This window comes from Cydia splendana, chromosome 1 (assembly GCF_910591565.1).
Source record: "Cydia splendana chromosome 1, ilCydSple1.2, whole genome shotgun sequence".
NCBI lineage: Eukaryota > Metazoa > Arthropoda > Insecta > Lepidoptera > Tortricidae > Cydia > Cydia splendana.
This window is the reverse complement of record NC_085960.1, coordinates 32,772,104-32,793,863: the sequence shown is the minus strand read 5'-3', so window position 1 is coordinate 32,793,863 and position 21,760 is coordinate 32,772,104. Positions and strand designations below refer to the sequence as shown.

Here is a 21,760-nt window from a genome sequence, read left to right as displayed (position 1 = left end):
CATAGTTACAATACAATAAAGGGTTAAATGATATAAGAAACTGAATGCAATGCATGATAGTAAAATATATGTATTTATTTACTACTCTTACATTAAAATCATAATAATTAAATAAGAATAACTCTATCGCTGATAGGGATGTATCTGATTAGCCGCCTTAATATTGGTCTTAATCGCGGAGGGCGCTTTAGGCATGGCGGGGGCCTGCGGGCCGGGCGGCGGCGGCGGGCCGGGCGCGCCGCGCGGGCCCAGCGCGCCGCCCACGCCCACGCCCACGCCGCCCAGCGCCGCCATGCCCGGCCGCAGCCCCTTGCCCGTGCCCACCGCCGTCACCAGCGCGTGCGTGTCGCCGATGCTGTGCGTCGGTTGCATACCTGGAAAACATGTATGTTTTCAAATTACAGGGAGCGTGGGACTCCTTTGACCCTCACAGTCTGCTATAGCCGACAAAAGTTATACCGCAAAATAAACCTTAATACATTCGAATAAAGTTTACTATTGCGAGTTACATAAGATAGTAGTGGCGGTCAAAAGATTGTAGCTGTGCTGTACAGCACAGGAATCCTCTGTTTATGGCGCAAAGTTTAAGTTGTAGATTTAAGACACAAGGCGGTAGACGCGTAAAACAAGCTCAGTCTATAGTTGTTTAATAGGAATAACAAAAAAACTTAAACTCTTAAAGTGGTATCACACTAACGCACCGCACCGCACCCCGACCTTGGTGCGTCGCACCCATAAGTGAGAGCGAGAAAGATATATCTGTATCTCGCTCTCACTTATGGGTGCGACGCACCAAGGTCGGGGTGCGATGCACCAAGGTCGCGGTGCGGTGCGATAGTGTGTTACGGCCTTTACATCAGTTGCTTGACAAAACAATAACAATACTCACCTTGTGATCTCATCGACTCCCCTTCCCAATCCTCTCGCCCCTTGGATATAATCTCCCAAACATGGTTGACAACTTTTGTGAATTGGGCTACTTGTTTCTGGAAATGATAATAAAAACCTAGTAACTACAAGTCAGATAATCCTCTCCAATTTTTTAATAATAATGTATTAACCTATTTCTCTGAGTCTTGAAAAACAAAAATAGCATAGACTGGCAGCATTGAAGTAGTAGCAATGTTCTGTAAGGCACGCCATAGTCTACTAATTTATGACATTCCATGGGTTTAAAGTACCTTTACAATGCTCCAATAGTAATGTGGTGCTAAAAAAACGAAAGCGCAATCACCATAATTCAGATTTACCAGAGAATGTCACATTTAGCTTACTTTTATTAGGAGACTAGTAGAAAAACTGCTTACTTAAATGCTTTTTAAATAGGTTAAGCGGTGAGAATTAAGTTCTCTGGTTGTAATAAATAACAGCAATATATAAAAAATATACCTATAATAAAATAACTTCAAAGTAAAAATTAAATCTTACCTGAGCAGTGTCGTAGCTAAGTGTGCTAGCTTTATGATTAAACTGCTGCAGCCTCTGCTCTGCCTGCGGTTCAGGTTTCGTTCGCAGCAGATCCGGCACCAAGTCATGTGTGCAAGCCGGTACCCTGCCCTCGGTGAGCCTCGAAAGTGCCTCATCCCTCTCACAACCCAATTGTAGAGGCAAGACCACTAAAGCTCGCAAGGATGGAGCCATCTCTGCTTGCAGAATTTTACTTAAGCCGGTCAACTGTGAAGAATGTTAAATGAATAAGAATGTAAATATCCATGATATGTGTTAAGTTTGCAGGTAATCTAGTGTGATTCTGTATACAGTAATATTTTACCTATAGGATCATGTGGTTCACTGGGTTTACCTTTATTTTGCCATCAATTTTTCTGCAGATTTTCGTTTCACAGAAAATTTTAAATTAAAAATTTTAGAAAGTAATTTCAAATCGCAAAATAATCTTTACATAGAATATTTACTTCAAATAATTTTAGTTCGGATTAGTTATGTTTCACCAAAAATTTAAAACATTAGTTTTGTTTCAAAAACAATTTGTTCATGTAATTTCATTTCACAGAGTCATCGATCTGTAGAAAAGTCACTTCTTATAAATACGGTTCACCAGGATTTAATATACAGAATAGTCATTTAGTCGAATTTATTTAGTCGTTAATTTAATGCAATCTGCTTCTCTGGAAGGAATTCGTTTTTAGGGGTTGCCGGTTTAACCTAACCCACTTTTATGGATAAAGTTCGTTTTTATGGGGGTTGCAGTTCTAACCTAACCTAACCCACTTTTCTGGCAACAGTTTGTTTTCTTGGGGGTCGCAGTTCTAACCTAACCTAACCCACTTTTCTGGCAACCGTTCGTTTTCTTGGGGGTCGCAGTTCTAACCTAACCCACTTTTCCAGCAAGGGTTCGTTTTCTTAGAAGTTGTAGCTCTAAAGTAACCTAAACTCCTTTTTTAGCAATTTCAATGAATACTACGAGTATGTGAAAGGTAATTTTGTAAAATAATAATTGTTGAAATTAATATTCTGTGAACTGTAGTGTCGCACAAATAATATTCAATGAATAATAATTCTACAGTCAGTCTATTATTTTATTTAAAAATCGTTAAATAAATATTCTGAATTTTAATCAAGTTACAAAATATGTTTCTTTGAAATGAATAATCAAAGAAACAGAATTAATTGTAACAAAATTGTGCGATTCGATTATTCTATGAATAATTTTCTGTATAACAAAATTCTGCAAAAAATTTGGCGATAAAATAAGGGTACACCGGTTCACTGTCAATATCATATGCAAATAATATTTCAAAAATACTTACATGACCAGATAATATGGCATAGTTATCCAGAAAAGTTGGCCAGTTGATAGTTTCATACTCATTTTCAAGTTTAGCAATAAGTGCCTGGATAGCAGTTTTTAAATCATTGACTCTGTTCAGGATTGCTTGAAGAGTTACCTCCAACTGCTTCTCTTCACGTTGCATTTTTAGATAGGAATTTAACTAAATCTCTCACTTTTAAAAATGGCTAAAATAAATAAAAAGGATACAAATTATAGATAGAATTGAGAAATAAAGAAATCATAATTGTCATTCCATCACAAAATAAATAAAGTGAGTGGAGTCCAGAATACTCTTAATGAGAATAACACAAGGTAATAATTAAATAAGCAATAGTAGCCCACCAAACAACACAACAGCTTAACCACATAAAAAAGGTATAGATATAGTACATAATTTTATTTCTGTTCAGAAAAGAAAAGCCAGCTAACAACGCCAACAACAACTACAACTGTCAAGTGTCAACTATCATTTCACTGACAGCACGCTCTTTTGTTGCCAGGGAAAAAACGTGGTCTATCTATAGTCCACATATGTTAAAGCGTTGACACACGGTCGAACCAATCGCTTGGTGTATACTCTAAATCATAATTATAGATGGCCAAGCAAATCTTGTCAGTAGAAAAAGGCGCGATATTCAAATTTTCTATGGGACGATATCCTTTCACGCCTACATTTTTCAAATTTGCCGCCTTTTTCTACTGACAAGATCTGCTTGACCCCGTATAGATTCCAAAAAAAGTAAGACAATGTTGCCACTTTTTACTAGCGCGTCTTGTATTTATGTAAAAATAAGTAAATAAAAGTACTTATTTAAATCGTAGGCGTAAAATTACCAATAAATAAATTATCTTAGCGTATTTATTTATAAAAAGGAATTTACTATTTTACAAACAAATTGTTGCAGTGGCAACATTTTTTGGAATCTAATTATGATTTAGAGTTTAATATATATTTTTGCACACCGCGCTTGTAGTTGGAGCAAGGACCTGGTGGGCTACCGCGAAACCGAAATTCGCAAATTGCGGGGATCTTTCTCTTTTGCCAATGAAGGCGTAATTAGAGTGACAGAGAAAGATGCCCATGCCCGCAGTTTGCCAAATTCGTTTTTCGCGGTTATTGCCCTGCAAACTTTTTTTACACCATTGGTTACACGCTTGTTGCATGTGCCGTGTGCTGCGATTAATTTCCATGAAAACCTGCATCTCGTTATCATTTTTTCCCGAACTTCCCATTTAGTAAAATGTAGGAATAAAAGACTGCATATAATAAACGGTTGATATATTAATATTATACTTCATATTGATCCTTAGCTTAAATACAAAAAAAAATGTGTAAGTACCTATAGCTAACTTCCTATAAGCCAAGCAACCATACAGTACATAAATTCATTTATACAACATTTTTATTTCATTACAGTTTCTTTCTAATTAAAACTTGGCAACTCTCAATAATCAATTGAGCCAGTTTGATATTTTGCAAATCGGTTGTCCCCTCGTTGGTCTTCTTCTCTAATTGCAGTAGTATCGTCTGCAGCACAATGATCGTAGTTTCCAAGCACGGATGCGCTGGTATAGAAGAGTCAAGAACCTGAAAACAAGATTAGGATTACATTACGCCGTAGTAAGAGTAAAATTTTTGATGACTTGCTTAGACGCTTGCGAAGCTTCGATTAACAACTTGCACCCGTCTCAATTCAACGCGTTAGCTGTGTTCCGTAGGCAAGCATCTAAACAGGCCAAGACATTGTCAATTTTATCAAAATTCAAAACCGATGTGCTCAGTCAATTTTAACAAAATCCAAAACCGATGTGCTAAAAAAATGTTCTATCAGTGTTACTGATTCCAAAGGGTGGGAAAAGAGGGGCTAAAGTAACAACGAATAAACTTTGCATACGGCCTTCCGAGGAATTGTCGAGAAGTCTCCCTTTACTCACTTTACCCTCACATCCTCGAGAAATTCCTGCGCTCAATGTACGGCATGGCGACTCGCACACCCTTCCGCTCCAAAATGCATAGATCTCATGCTGGCAGCGTAGTCCAGGTGTATACGTACCGTGGTTTGCAGCCGCTTATACAGATGCGGCGGCACGCACACGATCCACTCGGGCTGGTCGCGCGAGTGCTCGAGGGAGCGCTTGAGGCGCTGGATGCTGATGGCCAGCAGCGGCGCCAGCGCCGGCTCCGGCGATCGCAGCCGCGTTATCGCTTCCGCCGCTAGTGTGTCGTAACCTAAATGGTATAGCCCGACCACCTGGAGTAAGAGAAAGTTTGAGAAAATAGTGCCAAGTCCTTTTGGATTCTCGTGACAATGTCAAAGAGAAATAATACACACAATAGTTAAAAAAAAACCTATCTTTACAAATAACAAATCCAAAGAAACATAAACCACAGGGTAAAGATTTTTGTTTAGTTCCACCAACGATCTGTGGGTTTTTAGCACAAACCCCATTCTCAAAGGGATATACAACAACGGAATGTTAACAAAGTCTAATCAGCTCTAAGAGTACAAACTAACCTGTTGTCGCTTCAAGAAGTCGCCATCAATGTTCCACAGCTCTGCCAGCACCGCCACCCTTTCCATCCACTCCTCACACTCGGCACTATTGTACCCTCCCCGGTCATCACTAGCCGTAACAGTTTCTACAGCCGCGCGGACCAGCTTCGTCACAAACTTCATCCGCGGGTTCTGTAGCTTCTCCGAACCACGCATGCTGATGTTTCTGCTCACAACGCTCCCTGTGAGCGCCTCGAATATGTACTGGTAATCAATATCGTACAACGTATCTAAGGGTTTCGACGACTTTACATTGAAATGACACTGGTAGTAAACTGTGCAAGATATCTGATAGTTTAAACTTAAAATGTCACCGTTAACTCGTTTCGTATCTTGTGCGACTTCCATTAAAGACGGGTTGCTTTCATCCCAAATCTTCTCAAATTGTATCTCGCGCTTCTCTTGATCCATAGGTAATTGCGAACACTTTAGAAACTCGTCCAAATATCTGGTAGTCGTTTCGAGGAATTTCACCATCACCGTGTTCCCAAATCCGACGTCTTGTAAGCATAGGGGTTCCTTCGGCATTTTACCAACTTTGTTGACCAATTTACATGACGCTTCGAAGATTTGTCTTACGTATGTGGACCATATGATGGCGAAGAGGCCTAACCGTAGATGTGTATCTGATATATTCCTCAAGCAGTCGATAACGATGTTAAGTTTGTCCGTATGTTGCATATCTTTCTGCCACGCCATAGCGTATTCCCAGCACATGTTCGAGAGGATATAATTAGCTGATGTACTGAGCGGGAACTGCTGGCGTAGGAGCGATAGCCATTTGAAAATTTTCGGGTTATTATCGACGTGCACACGGTTGTTCTCTATGAAGGGATAGGAGGCGCTATCATCGTCATATTCATCCTCGTACGAAATCGCGCGGTTTTCCATCAGCTCATTGGCTACTACCGCCTCTGGAACGACTCCCATGCTGCACAACCATTTAGCTATCAACTCCGTAACCGACCCCTTTCCTCTGCTATAAATATACTTCAGATTTATGCTTATATCGTCAAACTGTAGCTTAGGAAGACAGTTCCCGTCGAACGTGTCTTTGAACATGAGAATGATGGTCAGCAGCGATATGTCTTCGAGTTTTCCGATCAACATGCCCCATTTCGCGTTCTCTGTAGTGAGTGACTCCCAAGCCTCCTCCTCGCCTTCTGAACACTTGATTTCGTATATTTTGCCCACAGACTTGCAGGCCATGGCCACGATCATGCTCCTTAATGGACAGGACATGTCAACGAGTAGATCGCGAATGCTTTGCCACCAAGGAGATATTTCGTTGTATGAAATTCTCGTCGCTTCCTCGGTCGCCTTGCTCGCGTAATACAAAACAGTTATAAGTTTTTCTATCAGATCTAAACTTATTTCTTCTAGTGACATGTTCATTAAATGCATAATAACAAGTTTAACTATATCTTTCGGATCGATAACGCTTTTTTTGAGAAAGTCGCTCAACCTCGCGATATCTTTGATATCAAATATAGATTTGAAAACATCGGCAGCTAATGTATTGATTTTTTCTTGCGGTAATTCTGGTTTCAAAGAGAGATACCCAGAGCTGTCTTCCACGAGGAAACAAGATACGAGCTCTTTGTACTTGTGACTTTTGTTTTCCGCAAATTTCACTCTGGGGTGGTGTTCTTTGTACCCATTTTCTTGGGAAAGAATTAGCAATCTTTCCAAAATGCAATTATCATCTTCTAATAGGTGGAAGTCTAGGTCGTTCCCTTGTTTCTCATCTACACTAAGCTCCTCCATGCAATCAATTTTTAAATATGAATAAATTTTGATCATTAACTCCGTCATGTCGTCTGTGTTTTCATTGTTTATATTCCTGTAGAACAGCGTCAGTAAAGCGAGGTTTGCGAAAAACCGCTTTATTTTTTCTTCCTGTTCCGTTAATTTCTCTAACTTCTCAATATTCTCCCAAAACAATGTTAAGCAAGAGATAACAATTTTCGGCGGTATTTCATAATTTCGAACGAGCATTTCCAAGCAGTGTTTCTGCAGTTCTACAGTTTTTAGTTTCTCCGCTCTCTCTACTATATCATTTTCGTAATTATCTACTGTGGTCAGATTTTTCTTGACGAATTCGCGCAGGTCGCGTAGTATATGGAGGTCCTTCGAGCGGTCGGAGTGCTCACCTTCTAGAGCGTAAAAGAAAGGTATTGTGAACTTCTTGAGTTTACCGTCTGGGTCTATAAGGACACATTGGAACTCTGGCAGGTTGAGTTTCTTGTGAGTGTAACTTTTCTCTGCGCCTACAAGCCCACAAGTATTGTAAAGTAGTTGTCCGTTTTTGGTGGCGGTAAAGACGGCAACTCGGTTGCCTCTCTGCATCAGTCGGATGTCGATCAAGCCCTTTTTGGGATTGTAAATGATCAGGAATGTTGCTCGACGAACTTCTTTGATGACCGAGAGCTGGGGTTTTTTACTGTCTTGTTCGAAAACCTGAAACAAAGCAGAAATTGTTAGCTATTAAGTAACCTGGAATATTTCCCGGGAAATTAAGAAAATAGTAGCCTCGTACTTTAGCAGTTTTTACATATACACTATGGATCGCCGATGGAACACCGATCGTACCCGAAATACCATGCTACCCTCTATAAAACCTTCATTGCTGACGTCCGCAAGAAAGCCGCTGACACCACCAGATGTTACCTGCAGGAAGGCGCACTGCGCGTCCCTGTGGCCCTTGAAGAGGCGCACGAGGTGGCCGCGCGCCACGTCCAGCACGCTCACGCGGCCCAGCCCGTCCGACACTGCGGCCAACCGCCGGTCCGGCGACACCTCGTATGAAAAAGAAGAAAAAACTCACTAGCACAGTAATACACATCGGCCGACGGATTGCTACTCTGAAATGGGCTTGGGCCGGGCACATATGTCGCAGAGAGGATAGCTTAGGAGATGGAGCAAGCGTGTCCTAGCGTGGAGGCTTCGTTCAAAAAGACGGATCACAGACCTCCAACAAGATGGGAGGATGACATTAAAATGATTGCAGGCCCACTCTGGAGGAGAGAAGCAGCAAATCGGGCTGCTTGGGGGAGATTTGGAGAAGCGTATGCCCAACGGGCGCATAGTCGCTGAGGAAGAAGAAGAAGAGAAGAGCATAGTAATATTGTTTTGTTCATTAATATGGTATCCGCAAAGTAACGCCTGATTCATTATTAAAATCGAGACGGACCCAATAAGTACCTAGATAGGATTCCTCGATTCTGCCCCTGCACCGTCCCGTTACACTCCTCCCGCCCCGTCATTCAACCGTAATGTGTTTTTTTTTCTATAGAAAAATAAGATAATAGTTGGGGACAAAAGGCCGCTTACCACGACGGAAGTCCCGGCACGCGCGGGGTCCCTGAGGCCGGCGCGCAGCGACAGCGGCTCGGCGCGCGCGGCGGCGCGCTCCGCCGGCGCGGCCTCGGCGCCGCCGCCGCCCAGCCAGCCTCTGCACAACACACATCTCATATATCCAATGAGGTAAACGCGCGTAGCCTAACGCAAATGGCGCTGCTATATTTCAGGTTCTTACTCCCGTGAGTTTAATTCAAATTTTAATTCACATTACCCTTTCCCTTTTTACGAACTTAAGAATTTAAAGTTATAGATACTGCAAAACTAAAACCATAATCCCCTCTATTATATATATAGTAACAACCAGTAACAAGAGTAATCGCGCGCGCTACATCTTGAAGCGGCAGTGCAGTCCCCCCTTCCAACGCGTAGTAGAATCTTTTCAAATTCAACCTTAAACTATTAGCAGCAAGGTTCAGTTTAAACTCACGGCAACGCAGACTTTATCTTATGTGCAACCGCGCGCGCTACGTCTTGGAGCGGCGGCGCGGTGCCCCCTTCCAACGCGTAGTGAAACCCGACGAACGGTCGCGTGCCCGCGCCGAGGATCAGCGTGTTCATTGGCGGGATGGAGCGGTACCTGAATAATAAAACATATGTTATCGATTATTTTTTAAATAAAGCCCAATCAAAATACACTTCAAGGAAACTGTCATAGGGACCATCATTCAACATAAGGGAGGTCATTTCGCCAATGATACAAATTATTAATTATAGAAATAGAAAATATTTATTTGGCGTAAAAACATACATTAGGTACAACATCAAGTTAAATAAAGAAACGTACACCAAATAGGATGCCGCTCAGCATAAGCTGGTTTTCAGCGCACCCAAAATTAAACTCAAAAACTTAAAACTAATAAATAAAAACAGAACAAAATAGAACACATGAAAGAAAGAAAGAGACAGAGAGAGAGAGAGAGAGATATCACAAATATTTCTTATAGTTCACAAATATGTATTTCTTTTGGAATATGTCCGCTTAGTTATAAACTGTGTTGGGTTATGAGTAAATATTTTTTTAGGTTGTACTTAAAAGAGGTAATTACCATGTATCATATCCCCCGTAGGTAGAAGCCGCCAGGAGATGGTCATACGAGTTCTTCAGCTCCAGCCCCACCACCGCTGCATCGTTGATCAGCTCCTGCTCGCTGAAGCTCCACTTCCTCACGCCCAGGCCTCTGTTGTCAACTGAATAAGTTTCCTGAATGCCAGCTTGAACTATAATGGTTACAAAACAGTGTTAGTTAGGTGTAGGTAGTTAGGTTTTTTTAAGCATGAAGGAAGACATTGGGGGGTACGTAAAATTTTTATTTTAACCTTTATGCTTTTCTGTCATTGATTTATAAAATAGGTATGTGACATTAAATTACTTTATGCTTGTGGACATCCTAGCTAAGGTAATCTTAGAAAAAATGGGTCAGTTTTATTATTTTAAAGTTACTTTATTACAATTGGCTAAACAGATGAAAATCAGCAAGGCTGTCCACAATAATTAAACTTATAATAGAAAGAAAAAAACTGTTTTGCAATGTTACCCTAGTTTATGAAACTAATATCTTGTACTGAGTACTGAAAATCCTGTTATCTACAAGATCGATAATACATACATTAGATTATTTTCTAACTCTAGCTGTTAGTTGCCTCCTGCTCTTACAAGACAGGATATGTGTACTAGGTTTAAGTATTGAGCAACATCAGATTTGTGACACTTATTGCTAACAGATAAGGTCTGAAATGTTTATAAATTGTAGTAGTGTTGGAGAAGAAGAGGAAGACCGAGCATAAATTATTTCAACCAAATAAAAGAAAAGGTTCAGGTTGTGTCATACCAGAAGGTTATGGAGTTGGCAGAGGACCAAACGAGTTGGAAATTGCTCCACCGACAAGAGCACAGCTCTTAAATATAAAGAAGAAGATAGTTGCAGAATTAGCATGCTTACCTTTAGCAAGCTGCACTTTCGCATTTCTCAGCAGCTGAAACAAACTCGCCCCGGTCAAGATACACACACATGTTGAGAATAGCACATGTATGTCATCGGGCAGTGTCCCGTATGAGCCGGTGTGGCAGGATATCTTCAAGACTGGGGTTTCATCAAGCTTCTCCAGTGACAACTGGTGTCCGGTGTTGGTGTAGAAACCAACACTGCCATTGTTGAAGCCTATGATGATGCAAAACCAGTCAGGTCCATTCTGGAAGAAGTTTTTTTTTTACTCTTTATATTTTGATGGTTTGATTGATCTAATCATGTCAGTGTATGTTATTGAATTTGTGTTGTCATTTATTTTTCTGTATTGCTGTGGATAATAGTGTCATCTTTACAATAACCTATTGTCTAGCAAACTCCCACAGCAGGGAATGTGAAATTATAACTTAAAAGATAAAAGATAAAATTTTTTATTTGCAAGAACACGGTTACAATAAAAGGTCTTAAAAATATAAAAGTTCCACGTATTCAACCTGCAAGCAGGTGTGCAAATTAACATGCAATGTGTTGCTAAGCATCACTTATTTTTACCTACTTAAAATCTAGAATTCTATACTTATTTACAAATATCATTATTATCCTATTTATTAAAATTATTATTTATGTCAAATACTCCTTAACACTGTAAAAACATTTTTCTTGGAGCCATTGGGTCAACCTAATTTTAAATGCCTCTCTACTTTCTAATTTAATTTCATCAGGTAATTTATTAAACAAGGTTATACACATATTGTAACAGTTCTTTTTATAAATATATGAGTGGCAAGGAGGTTGGTGCAGCAAATTTTTGTATTGTGCCCTTGTGTGTCTTGTACTCGTCTCACTACGAGATGTAAAGAAGTTTGGGTTATCTTTGACAAGTAAGCATGCATCTTTAATGTATTGGCACGGGAGTGGTAGTATGTTAAGTTTTTTAAACAATGGTTTACAGCTTTCTAAAAACCAAGTGTTTTCTATAGCCCGGATACATTTCTTTTGAACAATAAAAACTCGTTCCACTTCTACAGAGTTTCCCCACAGCACTAGTCCATAGCATAACACTGAAGACACGTATCCATGATACGCTATGAGCGCAGCTTGTGTTGAGACCGTTCGTCTCAGTCGCTTCAGAGCAAATATAAATTTATTTAACTTTTTACAAACTTGATCTATGTGGAGTTTCCAATTTAAATATTTATCAATATTAAATCCTAAAAATGTGCACATGTCAACTAAGTATACTTTGGCGTTATCATAATTTATATCTAAAGGTAGTGTGTTATCATTATAATTACAAAATGTCATCGCTTTCGTCTTGTTTATATTAATTTGCAACTTATTTTTCTTGAACCAAGTAATAGCGTCTGATAAGGTTTTATTAACATTGGCCTCAAAAGTGTTCTTGTCGTCTCCTGTTATTACCAGGGTAGTGTCATCGGCAAATATAATACAGTCTTGGCTAATACAATTCGGAAAATCGTTAATTGCAATCAAAAACAGTAAGGGGCCAAGGATACTACCTTGAGGGACTCCAGTATCTTTAACCAAAAATGTAGACCTAAACCTTTCCTTGCATTGGCTCTTATTATTTCTACAAATGATTTTCTCGATTTCCGTACACTGCATTCTGTTTTCTAGATAGCTTTTGATCCATTTGTTAGCATTCCCTCTTATACCGTATAGCTCTAATTTATTCAAGAGAATTGAATGATCAATGTAATCGAAAGCTTTGCTTAAATCAATAAAAATTGCCATTATAGGAAGCTTCTGGTTTAAGCTCTCTGAAACACTTTTCACTAGATTGAAGCAGGCAAGTGTAGTGGATTTTCCCTTGCGAAATCCAAATTGTTTGGGTGTTAGAATATCGTGCTTGTTTAAAAATTCATTCAGTCTCACGTGAAGCGCTTTCTCTAATACTTTAGATAAGACCGGAATTAAAGTTATCGGTCTGTAATTATTCGGGTCTGATTTATCACCCTTTTTAAATAGAGGTTTTACAATCGACAATTTCAACTCCTCAGGAAAGATTCCTTCAGTAAAAGATAGGTTTATGATGTGACAGAGTGGGCGGCATATATAAGAAGCACACGACTTTAAGACCATAGTTACAATTTCATCGTGTCCATAAGCTTTACTATTATTCAGTGATATAATGATTTTAAAGACTTCACTCTCGTCAATCGGTCTCAAGAAAATTGTATGTGAATTGTTTACAGAGGTATGATATAAAGATTTATTTAATGTCATGTCAGATGAATTATTCCGTTCATTACTTGTTAAGGCTATCAAATATTTATTTAAACAGTTACAAATGTCATCAGGGTCAGAAATTATTTGATTGTCATAATTCAAAATGTCAATTTCGTTTTTGGAATAATCTTTGTATACTGTCGTTGCAATAGTATTCCAAGTAGCTCTACATTTATTTTTATTCTCTTTAATATATTTGTTATTATTAATTTTTTGGGCCCTAAAGATACAAGACTTGAATAAAGAGTTGTATTTTTTAAATTTAAGTTTATTACTCTGTCGGTTTACGGTACTTGCTCTATATTTAAGATATAACTCACGTTTTGTTCTGCTGGATTTTCTTAAGCCTTTCGTGAGCCATTTTATTTTCTTTGAGCGATTTGTAATTTTTATTCTAATAACAGGAAAGCATAGTTTGTAAAGTAAACAGAATATATTATAAAAATTGTTAAATGCTTCTGACATCACATTTGAGTTAAAAACGTCATTGAAAGAAAGAGCTGACATATATTGGACAAACTTCTGTATATTTTCCTTATTGTAATCCCTTTTGAATTCAAACCAAGTCGAAAATAACTTTGGCTTATTCAATTTTATCTCTAGTGGCTGAGCCGACTCATGGTCCGAAAGTCCTAAATATACCAGTTCAGCATCAGCGCTCTTTGTATTACTCGCAATTAAATCTATACAGGAGTTTAACCTGGTCGGACTTTTTGTATGAATGTTAAAATCGAAGTTCTGTAAAATACTTAATAATTCTTTTGTATGTGAATTATCTTTTAATATGTTTAAATTCCAATCGCCACAGATTATAATCTTTTTTCGTTTAATTAATTGACAATAAGTAAAAATTCCAACTGAAGAGTTAAGTAATTAACTGGGTGGTACATTCCATTGTCAAGAACTTGAACATGAATAATTTTATTATCAACAAACTTTAATAGCATTATAGCTAATGGGCACAGATAAACTCAAAATAGATTTAAACAGACAACAACACAACAGAAATGGGAAGTAGATAAAATTTTTATTTAGAACAGCCATAAATAATTACCTGCGACGAATGGTGCGACGGACAAATAGAGAGAGCTAACATGGACGTTATATTTGCAGGCATTGTGCCACTCCACGATATCAGATAGGTGTTCCGATCCGTAGAGCGGATCCACTGAGAAGTAAGCAGGCACAGGCGGTTGCGGTAGCCCACGCCCAACAAGTTACCGCACGGTGACAGCGAAACAGTGCAATGAGACAGCCAACTTGTATCTTAAAAATAAAACATATGTTATATTTTACCATTCTCTTTTTACTCATATATATTTTTATACTGGTTCTTTAGTACCTTCCTTCTCTGGTATGAAGAGAGCACGTCCTAAACTAGAAATATCTCCACAATCGGCAAATAATTCCACTTGGCAGGACATGTTTATTAACCATTAAACAAAGAGCTTAAAAATATTTTACACTAGGGTCAAGCTTATACATATAGAGCTAGATATAAATTATACAGAATAAAAGAAACACACATAATATTAGTCTGAATTAAAGCAGCACATTTTGAACCATAATTGTTATTTATAATTTTATTAAAAAGTGTTGATATTATCGAGACAGATTCCATGAAAATTCTTTATATAGTAAACAGCTGACAGCTGTCAAAACAGTATGACAGACAGAGAGCTAAATGGCTAAATGGTACTTCCACACGGAGCAAGTAGCTTGCATGAACTTACTTGCTCCATTTACTAGTACGCGCGAAATATTGGACTACTTAATCGAATGAATAATTTTGCATATTAAGCCCCCTCCAGACTATGCGCGTGAATCGCGGGCGAAGCCGCGAACGCGAGTGTGGAGTCGATTTCGCAGGTCTGCGTTCAGGACTCCACACTCACGTTCGCGGCTTTGCGCCGCGATTCGCGCACGAGTGTGGAGGAGGCTTTATAAATAATTCCGCAGATTAATAATATTTCTGTAATTTATTGGAAAATAGTTTCGTCAAGATACATATATCATTAGCCGTTTACATTCGTGGCTCGTGTCGTGTCTCGGCCAGGCGAGCGCGAGACGAGTAGGCTTGTGCCTGGGCTATAACCGCGAAAATCGAAGTTCGCAAATTACGGGCATTTTTCTCTGTCACTCTAATTACGCCTTCATTGGAGTAAAAGAGAAAGATCCCCGCAATTTGCGAATTTTGGTTTTCGCGGTAGCCCCTCTGCTCGGTCACTTCAGAGAGCGCTCCGCTCTCGGTCAATCGGTCAAACGAACTAGTTCGGTCTTTTAGTTCCTTTAGTTCAGTTCGGTCGTTGAGAGCCGGGAATGAATAGGAGTCGATTTTTCATTGGTTTCTTTCCAATCTTTGGTAACTGAATACAATTCAACTTGTACGATACGATGTGTCGATATTAAAACACCTTAACATAATTAAAAAATATCAAATATGTCGAAATATATTTGTTTTTCCTTCATATTTTCGGGCTTAGGAGTGTCACGTCGTACTTTCATCTCGTTCACACTCGTGCCAGCGACATTGACAACCGTTTCGTTCCGTCCATTTTACGTTTCACTCAGTCAAGCGCTCTCAAATCCCACTGAACTAAAGGACCTAAAGACCGATTAAGAGCGTGCAAAAAGATTTAGTTCCTTTCGGTCCTTGATGGGATTTCATTCTTAATAGTTCTTAGTTCAGTAGGGCTACCGCCAATACCGAAAATCGTCAATTGCGGGCATTTTTCTCTGTCACTCTAATTACGCCTTCATTGGAGTAAAAGAGTAAGATCCCCGCAATTTGCGAATTTCGGTTTTCGCGGTAGCCCCTCAGGACCGACTCAAGCCTAGAGACGAGCCACGAGCTCACCGCTTACACTCGCATCTCGTGGCTCGGCTCGCGGCTCGGCTCGTGGCTCGCACGCGAATGTAAATGTCGGAATAGCTATCACTTGGCCAATTTCTGAACTAGAGGGGAGTGTCAATGTCATGTCATATCAAAGTGTCAACTCGATGAAGATAGGGATGGGGCTTGTGCGAAAAAATAATTTTATTTACTTTTATTGGTTCCGTATTCTATTTCGACGCAATTGCATCGGTATTTAATCAGAATGAGATTAACGTTCGTTACAAGATTAAGAGCGGAGGTTTTTACAGTTTGATGTATGTTAGTTTCGTTAAGAAGCGCGATGGGGTGCTTACATAGTAAGAAGGAAGTTTCAGAGTTGCATCCAAACGTATTTCGGGTGGTAAACATAGACGAGAACGGGCTGGACCTGTGTTCGGGGCAGCTGGAGATAACCGACACGGATATTATTCTGTACAGGGAAGGGAGGGACTCCACTGTGTGGCCTTTGCACTCTCTTCGAAGATATGGATTTGAAGGAGAAATATTCAGTTTTGAATCAGGTACGAAATTTAAATAAAACAATAGTTGTTAGAGGAAGATGGTCTAATCAGCTTACTATTAAGAACTAAATTGAAAATCTTATAAGAAAAAATCTTATTCACACGGTTTTACAAAAATATTGAGTTTATTTACTTGCCAGCTGAGTATATTTTTTAATCAACTTCGTTGTTTGTGTGTTTTATCTTATGTAATAGTCTATAAAATTTTATTGTTATTACATTTTCCTTTAAAACCAAAATTTTATTAATCAAACTCTCATTCTTGTAGTTGTAGTTAGAAGTAATTCCACTATGCATAATAGGTCATATTATGCTACGTACTAACTATGTAGTATAGACTGTTAGACCACATAAATAATTTGGTTGCTGTTGTCTCCTTGCTCAGTGGACAGAATTACAAAAAGAAATAGTTTAACCCATAACATATTCTATAAATTTAAACAGGTTGATTATTCACATAGAGCAAGTAAATTACATCTTTTTTGTAATAGTCATATAATAGACTGATTTTTAGGGTTCCGAACCCAAAGGGTAAAAACGGAACTTTATTACTAAGACTCCGCTGTCCGTCTGTCAGTCTGTCTGTCTGTCCGTCTGTCTGTCACCAGGCTGTATCTTATGAACCGTGATAGCTAGGCAGTTGAAATTTTCACAGATGATGTATTTCTGTTGCCACTATAACAACACATACTAAAAACAGAATATAATAAATATTTAAATGGGGATCCCATACAGCAAATGTGATTTTTTAGCCATTTTTTGCGTAATGGTACGGAACTCTTCATGCGCGACTCTGACTCGCACTTGGCCGGTTTTGTAAGTTATTTGGTTTTAAACCTTAACACAGTAAAGTAAAAAAGTAAAAATGTCTTGTTAAAATGTACCTACAGTATACATATATACACCGTGTTTTTCTTGAATTCCGTTAACTTCGGGGTATGGTTAAGTACGTTTAAGAAAACTAAATGGCATAGTTAATTTTGAAAAAAAAAATATAGTTTTGCTTTTTTTTTTCAGAAAAATTAATATTAAAAAGTAATTAAATGTAGCATATAGCGTTGTTGTAACACGGCCATTACATTTAACTAAACCAAACAATTGAAATCTGTGACATATCAATGTCAATTCGAACATCGATCGACCGAGATTTTACTTAAGTTTAGTAGCAAATGTATGAACTCATTCTAAACACTAATCAATATGTAAACCGGCCTTAAGGCAAGTGTACAAGCTTGTAGAGGCCTTATAGGAAAAAAATAAAATATTGATTATCTTCAAAATGGAGTTAATTAGAATATCGGTGTCTTTGGGAAAGTTACTTGATTTAAGCTCAGGTATGCACCCTTGAAATTAACGGAAATCAAAAAAAACACGGTGTATACAAAGAAATTGTAGTTTTTAGGTATGAAGTATCAAGTGCAAAAAGTTGAAACTATGCAATGAAGTATCAAGTGCAAAAAGTTGAAACTATGCAATGAAGTATCAAGTGCAAAAAGTTGAAACTATGCAAGTAGTAGACAGAAATATTAACCACTTTATGAACAAAACCTGTAGATGTCGCTAGCTCATAACACATTGAAAAAAAAATTTAATATTTTAATTCCCGCATTCTTGTTTTTTTTTAAACAAGTAATATTAATATTTTTTGTAGAGGTCAGTCTTAATTTATAGAACATTGACTAAGAATTTCAGAAAAATTGTGTGGGTAGTTTGTGAGTTAATAATTATTTTTAATAAATCTTAAAAATGACGTAAGTCGGAAACTATCTAACATAAGAAGCTAAGACTTGGGCAAAATAATAGACACCATTAGGGGTGCTTACCACAAAAAAATCGATACTCTATAATAAAAGGTCGCAAATGTATGAAAGTCCGACCATAGCCTTTCCAATTCTCCTTGTGAATATTGTCATAAACCTTCACATAGGTAGGTCCAACTCCATACTCCTCATGATGTTTTACTAATATTTCTTAGTTCTTTAATTGTACCTTTTGGTTTACAGGAAGAAGATGTGAGACAGGTGAGGGCATATACGGATTTAAATGTCGCAGAGCGTCACTGCTATTCCGGACATTGCAGCAACACATACAACTGCGAAACGTGATCCACGACTCCGTGCCGTACCCCGTGACGCGCCTGGCCGGCTCGCCCGCGCCGGCGCGCCAGACGCTCCAGGCCAGCGTCGTCCACCGCTCCTCCATAGACAACAGCATAGACAACACGCTCGTACAGCCCGCAGTTGCCCCCACAATACCTACTGTAGTGCCTCGCAACGTTACGCAATCACCCCGATCCCCATCTAGCGTCGACATCTTAGAAGTCATGCCGCTATACCCCCGTACGCAAGCGAGCACCAACCATGTCACTAACGTTTACCAAGTCAGGGACTTTAAGAGGGAACACAACAACAACCAAGCCGAAGCGACGGCGGAAGTGCGACACGTCTACAGCAACGACTTAAATAGAGATCTCGCGATACTAAGGAATACTTTGCGTCAGGAAACCGTCATTAACACTATGAGAGATATCGAAGATGAGACGCGGTTCCTTGAGAGCAGATATCTAAACGATAACAATCCAGAAGCGGAGCAAGCGACGCCGCTATCACCAACATTCAGCAGTAGTAGCGAGCATTACGCGCAGCTCAGTATAGAACAACAAGAATCCGCCAGATTATACATGAATTTAGTCCCTTGCGACGTCCCGGACGCGAATAAGAACGAAGGGCCGCCATCGACGCCGCTAACCCCTAAACAGGCGGAATACTGCAATTTTTTACCCGTTAACAAATCCGAGGCGAATACCTACGCTAACTTAGCTCTTGGCGATAAAAACTCAAAAATGCTGCGTTTCAACGCTCCGACCACGGAGCATAGTCAAAAGTTTTCCGAATCTGATACATTTCCATCATTATCCCCAGTTGAGGAACTAGAAGTGAATTACGCAGTCCTAGATATAGACGGGAATAAGGAGGTCAGGCCCCGAGAGTTCGCGTCACCGGAGAGTCAGTCCTACAACAGTTCGAGAAACGAGAGTACCGCGTCGTGCGCGTCGCAGGGGAGAGGGAGGTTGGTGTCGCAGGGCAGCGTGGAGCGCGGCGCGGCGCCGGCGCCCAGCGTGGGCTACACCACCATCGACTTCGACAAGACCGTGGCGCTCACGTCCGTGGCGGCCGGCGACGTGGACGACGGCCAGCGCAAGCGTCACGACTCCACCAGCCCCAGCGGCACTGACAAGCCTAAGCTAAGTTTCGGTTAGATATTTATTGTGTCTGGCTTACACTTGACTATAAAGGCTTCGTCACACAGTGGCGGCCCAAAAAGAGACTCAGATATCGAAGCGTATACTAGTATCAATTATAAGTAGTGATATCCAATGCCTAGGTTATGAACAGAAGATTATTGCATTTGTTCAGGTAGGTATACTGGGTACATAAGTACCTACCTACCCTCTTGCCGGTTTGACCATAAGAGTTTGTCAAATATATACATAATATTAATCATAATCAAGTACCTCTGTGTTGCCAAAATACATAATATAATATTGTTGAGTAGGTACTTACAACAATAATTTGCCATTTACCTAATTGCATATATTTTTTATATAAATGTATTGGCTAACTAATCGATAAAAGTGCCCCAATGCTGGGTTAAGGCCTCTTTTCCGCCATTTGGCCACTCTTCACAATATGTATCCAGGTCGTCCGAGATCCATCCTGTGTGATCCAGTCAGTAAATTCTAAATTAAAAAAACATTTCGGGAAAAAAATATTATTCAATATCACCTTGAGCGGGGAATCTTACTATAGGCACGTAACCGGGAAATTATTACCGTAGCGGCACATCGTTTTCATGAGTATGAAGTTTGTTATTGTCCTTAAAAATGGAGGCATCCCTCTATCTATAGAAATTACGCTCTTTATGTAATTCACAATGCAGGCAAGCTCAGAAAGTTTAATAGTAAACGTAAGTGTTGAATGTCAAATTAGAGAGTTGGTTTTGTTGTGAATTGAGAATTAGTTAATAGGCGGGTCTACAAATAGCGACCTGCCTCTCGAGGAAATTGCCGCGTGAGGAAGGTCTGAAGATGTGAAGATGAAAGAGGTGCCCGAGGCGTCAGCCGCGCAGGCATTTGTTTCGGGTGAGGCAAATCTCAAATCTCAACAGACCGCGCGGCAATTTCCTCGCAAGGCAGCTCGTACTGTGTGGGTCTGTCTAATGTGGACAGTTTTTCTACAGGAAAGCTGCTGCATTCCGAAAAAAATGTTATACCATATTTTGAGGCTTATTGCAATATTTGTAGTATTCATATTGTTCCTTTATTTAGTATTAATGACATTACGTACCATTGACGTACATAGTTGAGAAATTAAATAATAAAACCTAAGTACATTTGACTTCCAAGAGTACAGGCTGTTTTTATCCTTTGATTATATGTATAAAAACGTGCAATTTGTTTAAGACTATTTAATACTATAGGTTCGCGATAATTTAAGTTTTTTTTAATGCTTCTGAAGTCTGACTCAGTGAATATTCATAATAATAATGAAAATGGGTGCCTATTTTCTTATAGGTAAATAATTTGAAAATAACGAGAAATGCGATGAAAATACTAGTAATACTACCAATAAAGTTTACTCTTACATTCGTTTTGGGAATGAAAACAACGTTACACGGCATCGTTGTATTAGTTATGTAACTTATGTAAATACATATAGGTACATCATCTACATGTGGGGCTGTCCATAATCGATTTTTGACGATTGTTTACCCCCCCCCCCCCCAAATCATTCAAAACTCGTTTCCTCCTACGTCATGCTACCATCATCCGATGTCCAGACCCCCCCTCCCCCTAATTTGAAATGACGTAATTTATGAATAGCCCCTGTAGGTAGGTGCTGACTATAGAGTCAGCAGCAGAATTTACTTAGCAAGCGAGGTTTTCAAATCGATCAGACAAAATGTTATTGTTTAGGGAGTAAAAGCATGTACAGATAATATTACACCTCGCCACTTCAGCTGTATAATGTACATAGTTTCACACTTCACAAGTTCACACTTCAGAAAACGACAAACGCAAATAGGGGGGCCCACACAAAACGAGCCGCCTCGCGAGGATATTGCAGCTTGGATTGTGTAGACATGCCTCGGGCGAAGCAAACGCACTCCCGAACGCACTGCCTCGGGCGGCAATTTCCTTGCGAGGCGACTCGTTCTGCGTGGACCCGCCTAATATCTAATATTAGGGAACTTTATATAGTTTATATTTAGCGATATGCATCGTTAGTTACATAAGTTAGTAAAGTTTTTGATGTAAGTTGTACAGTATAAAGTTTAGTGTATTGTTAAACGCTGTACGTATAATTCCGTACACGGCGGGAAGAAGTTGATATCTGGCGGGATAAAATTGAAGAAATTTGAACCTTATGTAATTTTATTTT

At 39.3% G+C, this 21,760-nt stretch overlaps 3 protein-coding genes across 5 annotated transcripts; 1 reads left to right on the top strand and 2 right to left on the bottom strand.

Moving 5' to 3' along the window:
- Positions 1-67: 67 nt before the first annotated feature.
- LOC134805340 (mediator of RNA polymerase II transcription subunit 8) lies at positions 68-3,198 on the bottom strand. Of its 2 annotated transcripts, XM_063778743.1 has the most exons (5): positions 3,134-3,151; positions 2,769-2,976; positions 1,429-1,674; positions 890-986; positions 68-374 (listed from the first exon to the last, which is right to left on the bottom strand). In XM_063778743.1, the coding sequence occupies exons 2-5, from the start codon at positions 2,931-2,933 to the stop codon at positions 124-126; spliced, it is 759 nt and encodes a 252-aa protein (XP_063634813.1). In that variant the 5' UTR covers positions 2,934-2,976; positions 3,134-3,151; the 3' UTR covers positions 68-123. The 2 variants fall into 2 exon arrangements, with proteins under 2 accessions (XP_063634813.1, XP_063634776.1); XM_063778706.1 differs by having other exon boundaries at positions 2,769-3,198.
- An 855-nt stretch (positions 3,199-4,053) lies between these two features.
- Positions 4,054-14,532, bottom strand: LOC134793568 (rab3 GTPase-activating protein non-catalytic subunit). Of its 2 annotated transcripts, none has more exons than XM_063765180.1 (10): positions 14,266-14,532; positions 13,978-14,189; positions 10,650-10,899; positions 9,756-9,927; positions 9,137-9,286; positions 8,680-8,800; positions 8,017-8,145; positions 5,308-7,806; positions 4,846-5,043; positions 4,054-4,379 (listed from the first exon to the last, which is right to left on the bottom strand). In XM_063765180.1, exons 1-10 carry the CDS (start codon positions 14,345-14,347, stop codon positions 4,203-4,205), a joined length of 3,990 nt encoding a protein of 1,329 aa, XP_063621250.1. In that variant the 5' UTR covers positions 14,348-14,532; the 3' UTR covers positions 4,054-4,202. The 2 variants fall into 2 exon arrangements, with proteins under 2 accessions (XP_063621250.1, XP_063621257.1); XM_063765187.1 differs by having other exon boundaries at positions 9,756-9,897.
- A 1,366-nt stretch (positions 14,533-15,898) lies between these two features.
- On the top strand, positions 15,899-19,655 carry LOC134793557 (uncharacterized). Its single transcript, XM_063765171.1, has 2 exons — positions 15,899-16,319; positions 18,323-19,655. The coding sequence occupies exons 1-2, from the start codon at positions 16,076-16,078 to the stop codon at positions 19,576-19,578; spliced, it is 1,500 nt and encodes a 499-aa protein (XP_063621241.1). The 5' UTR covers positions 15,899-16,075; the 3' UTR covers positions 19,579-19,655.
- Positions 19,656-21,760: the final 2,105 nt, after the last annotated feature.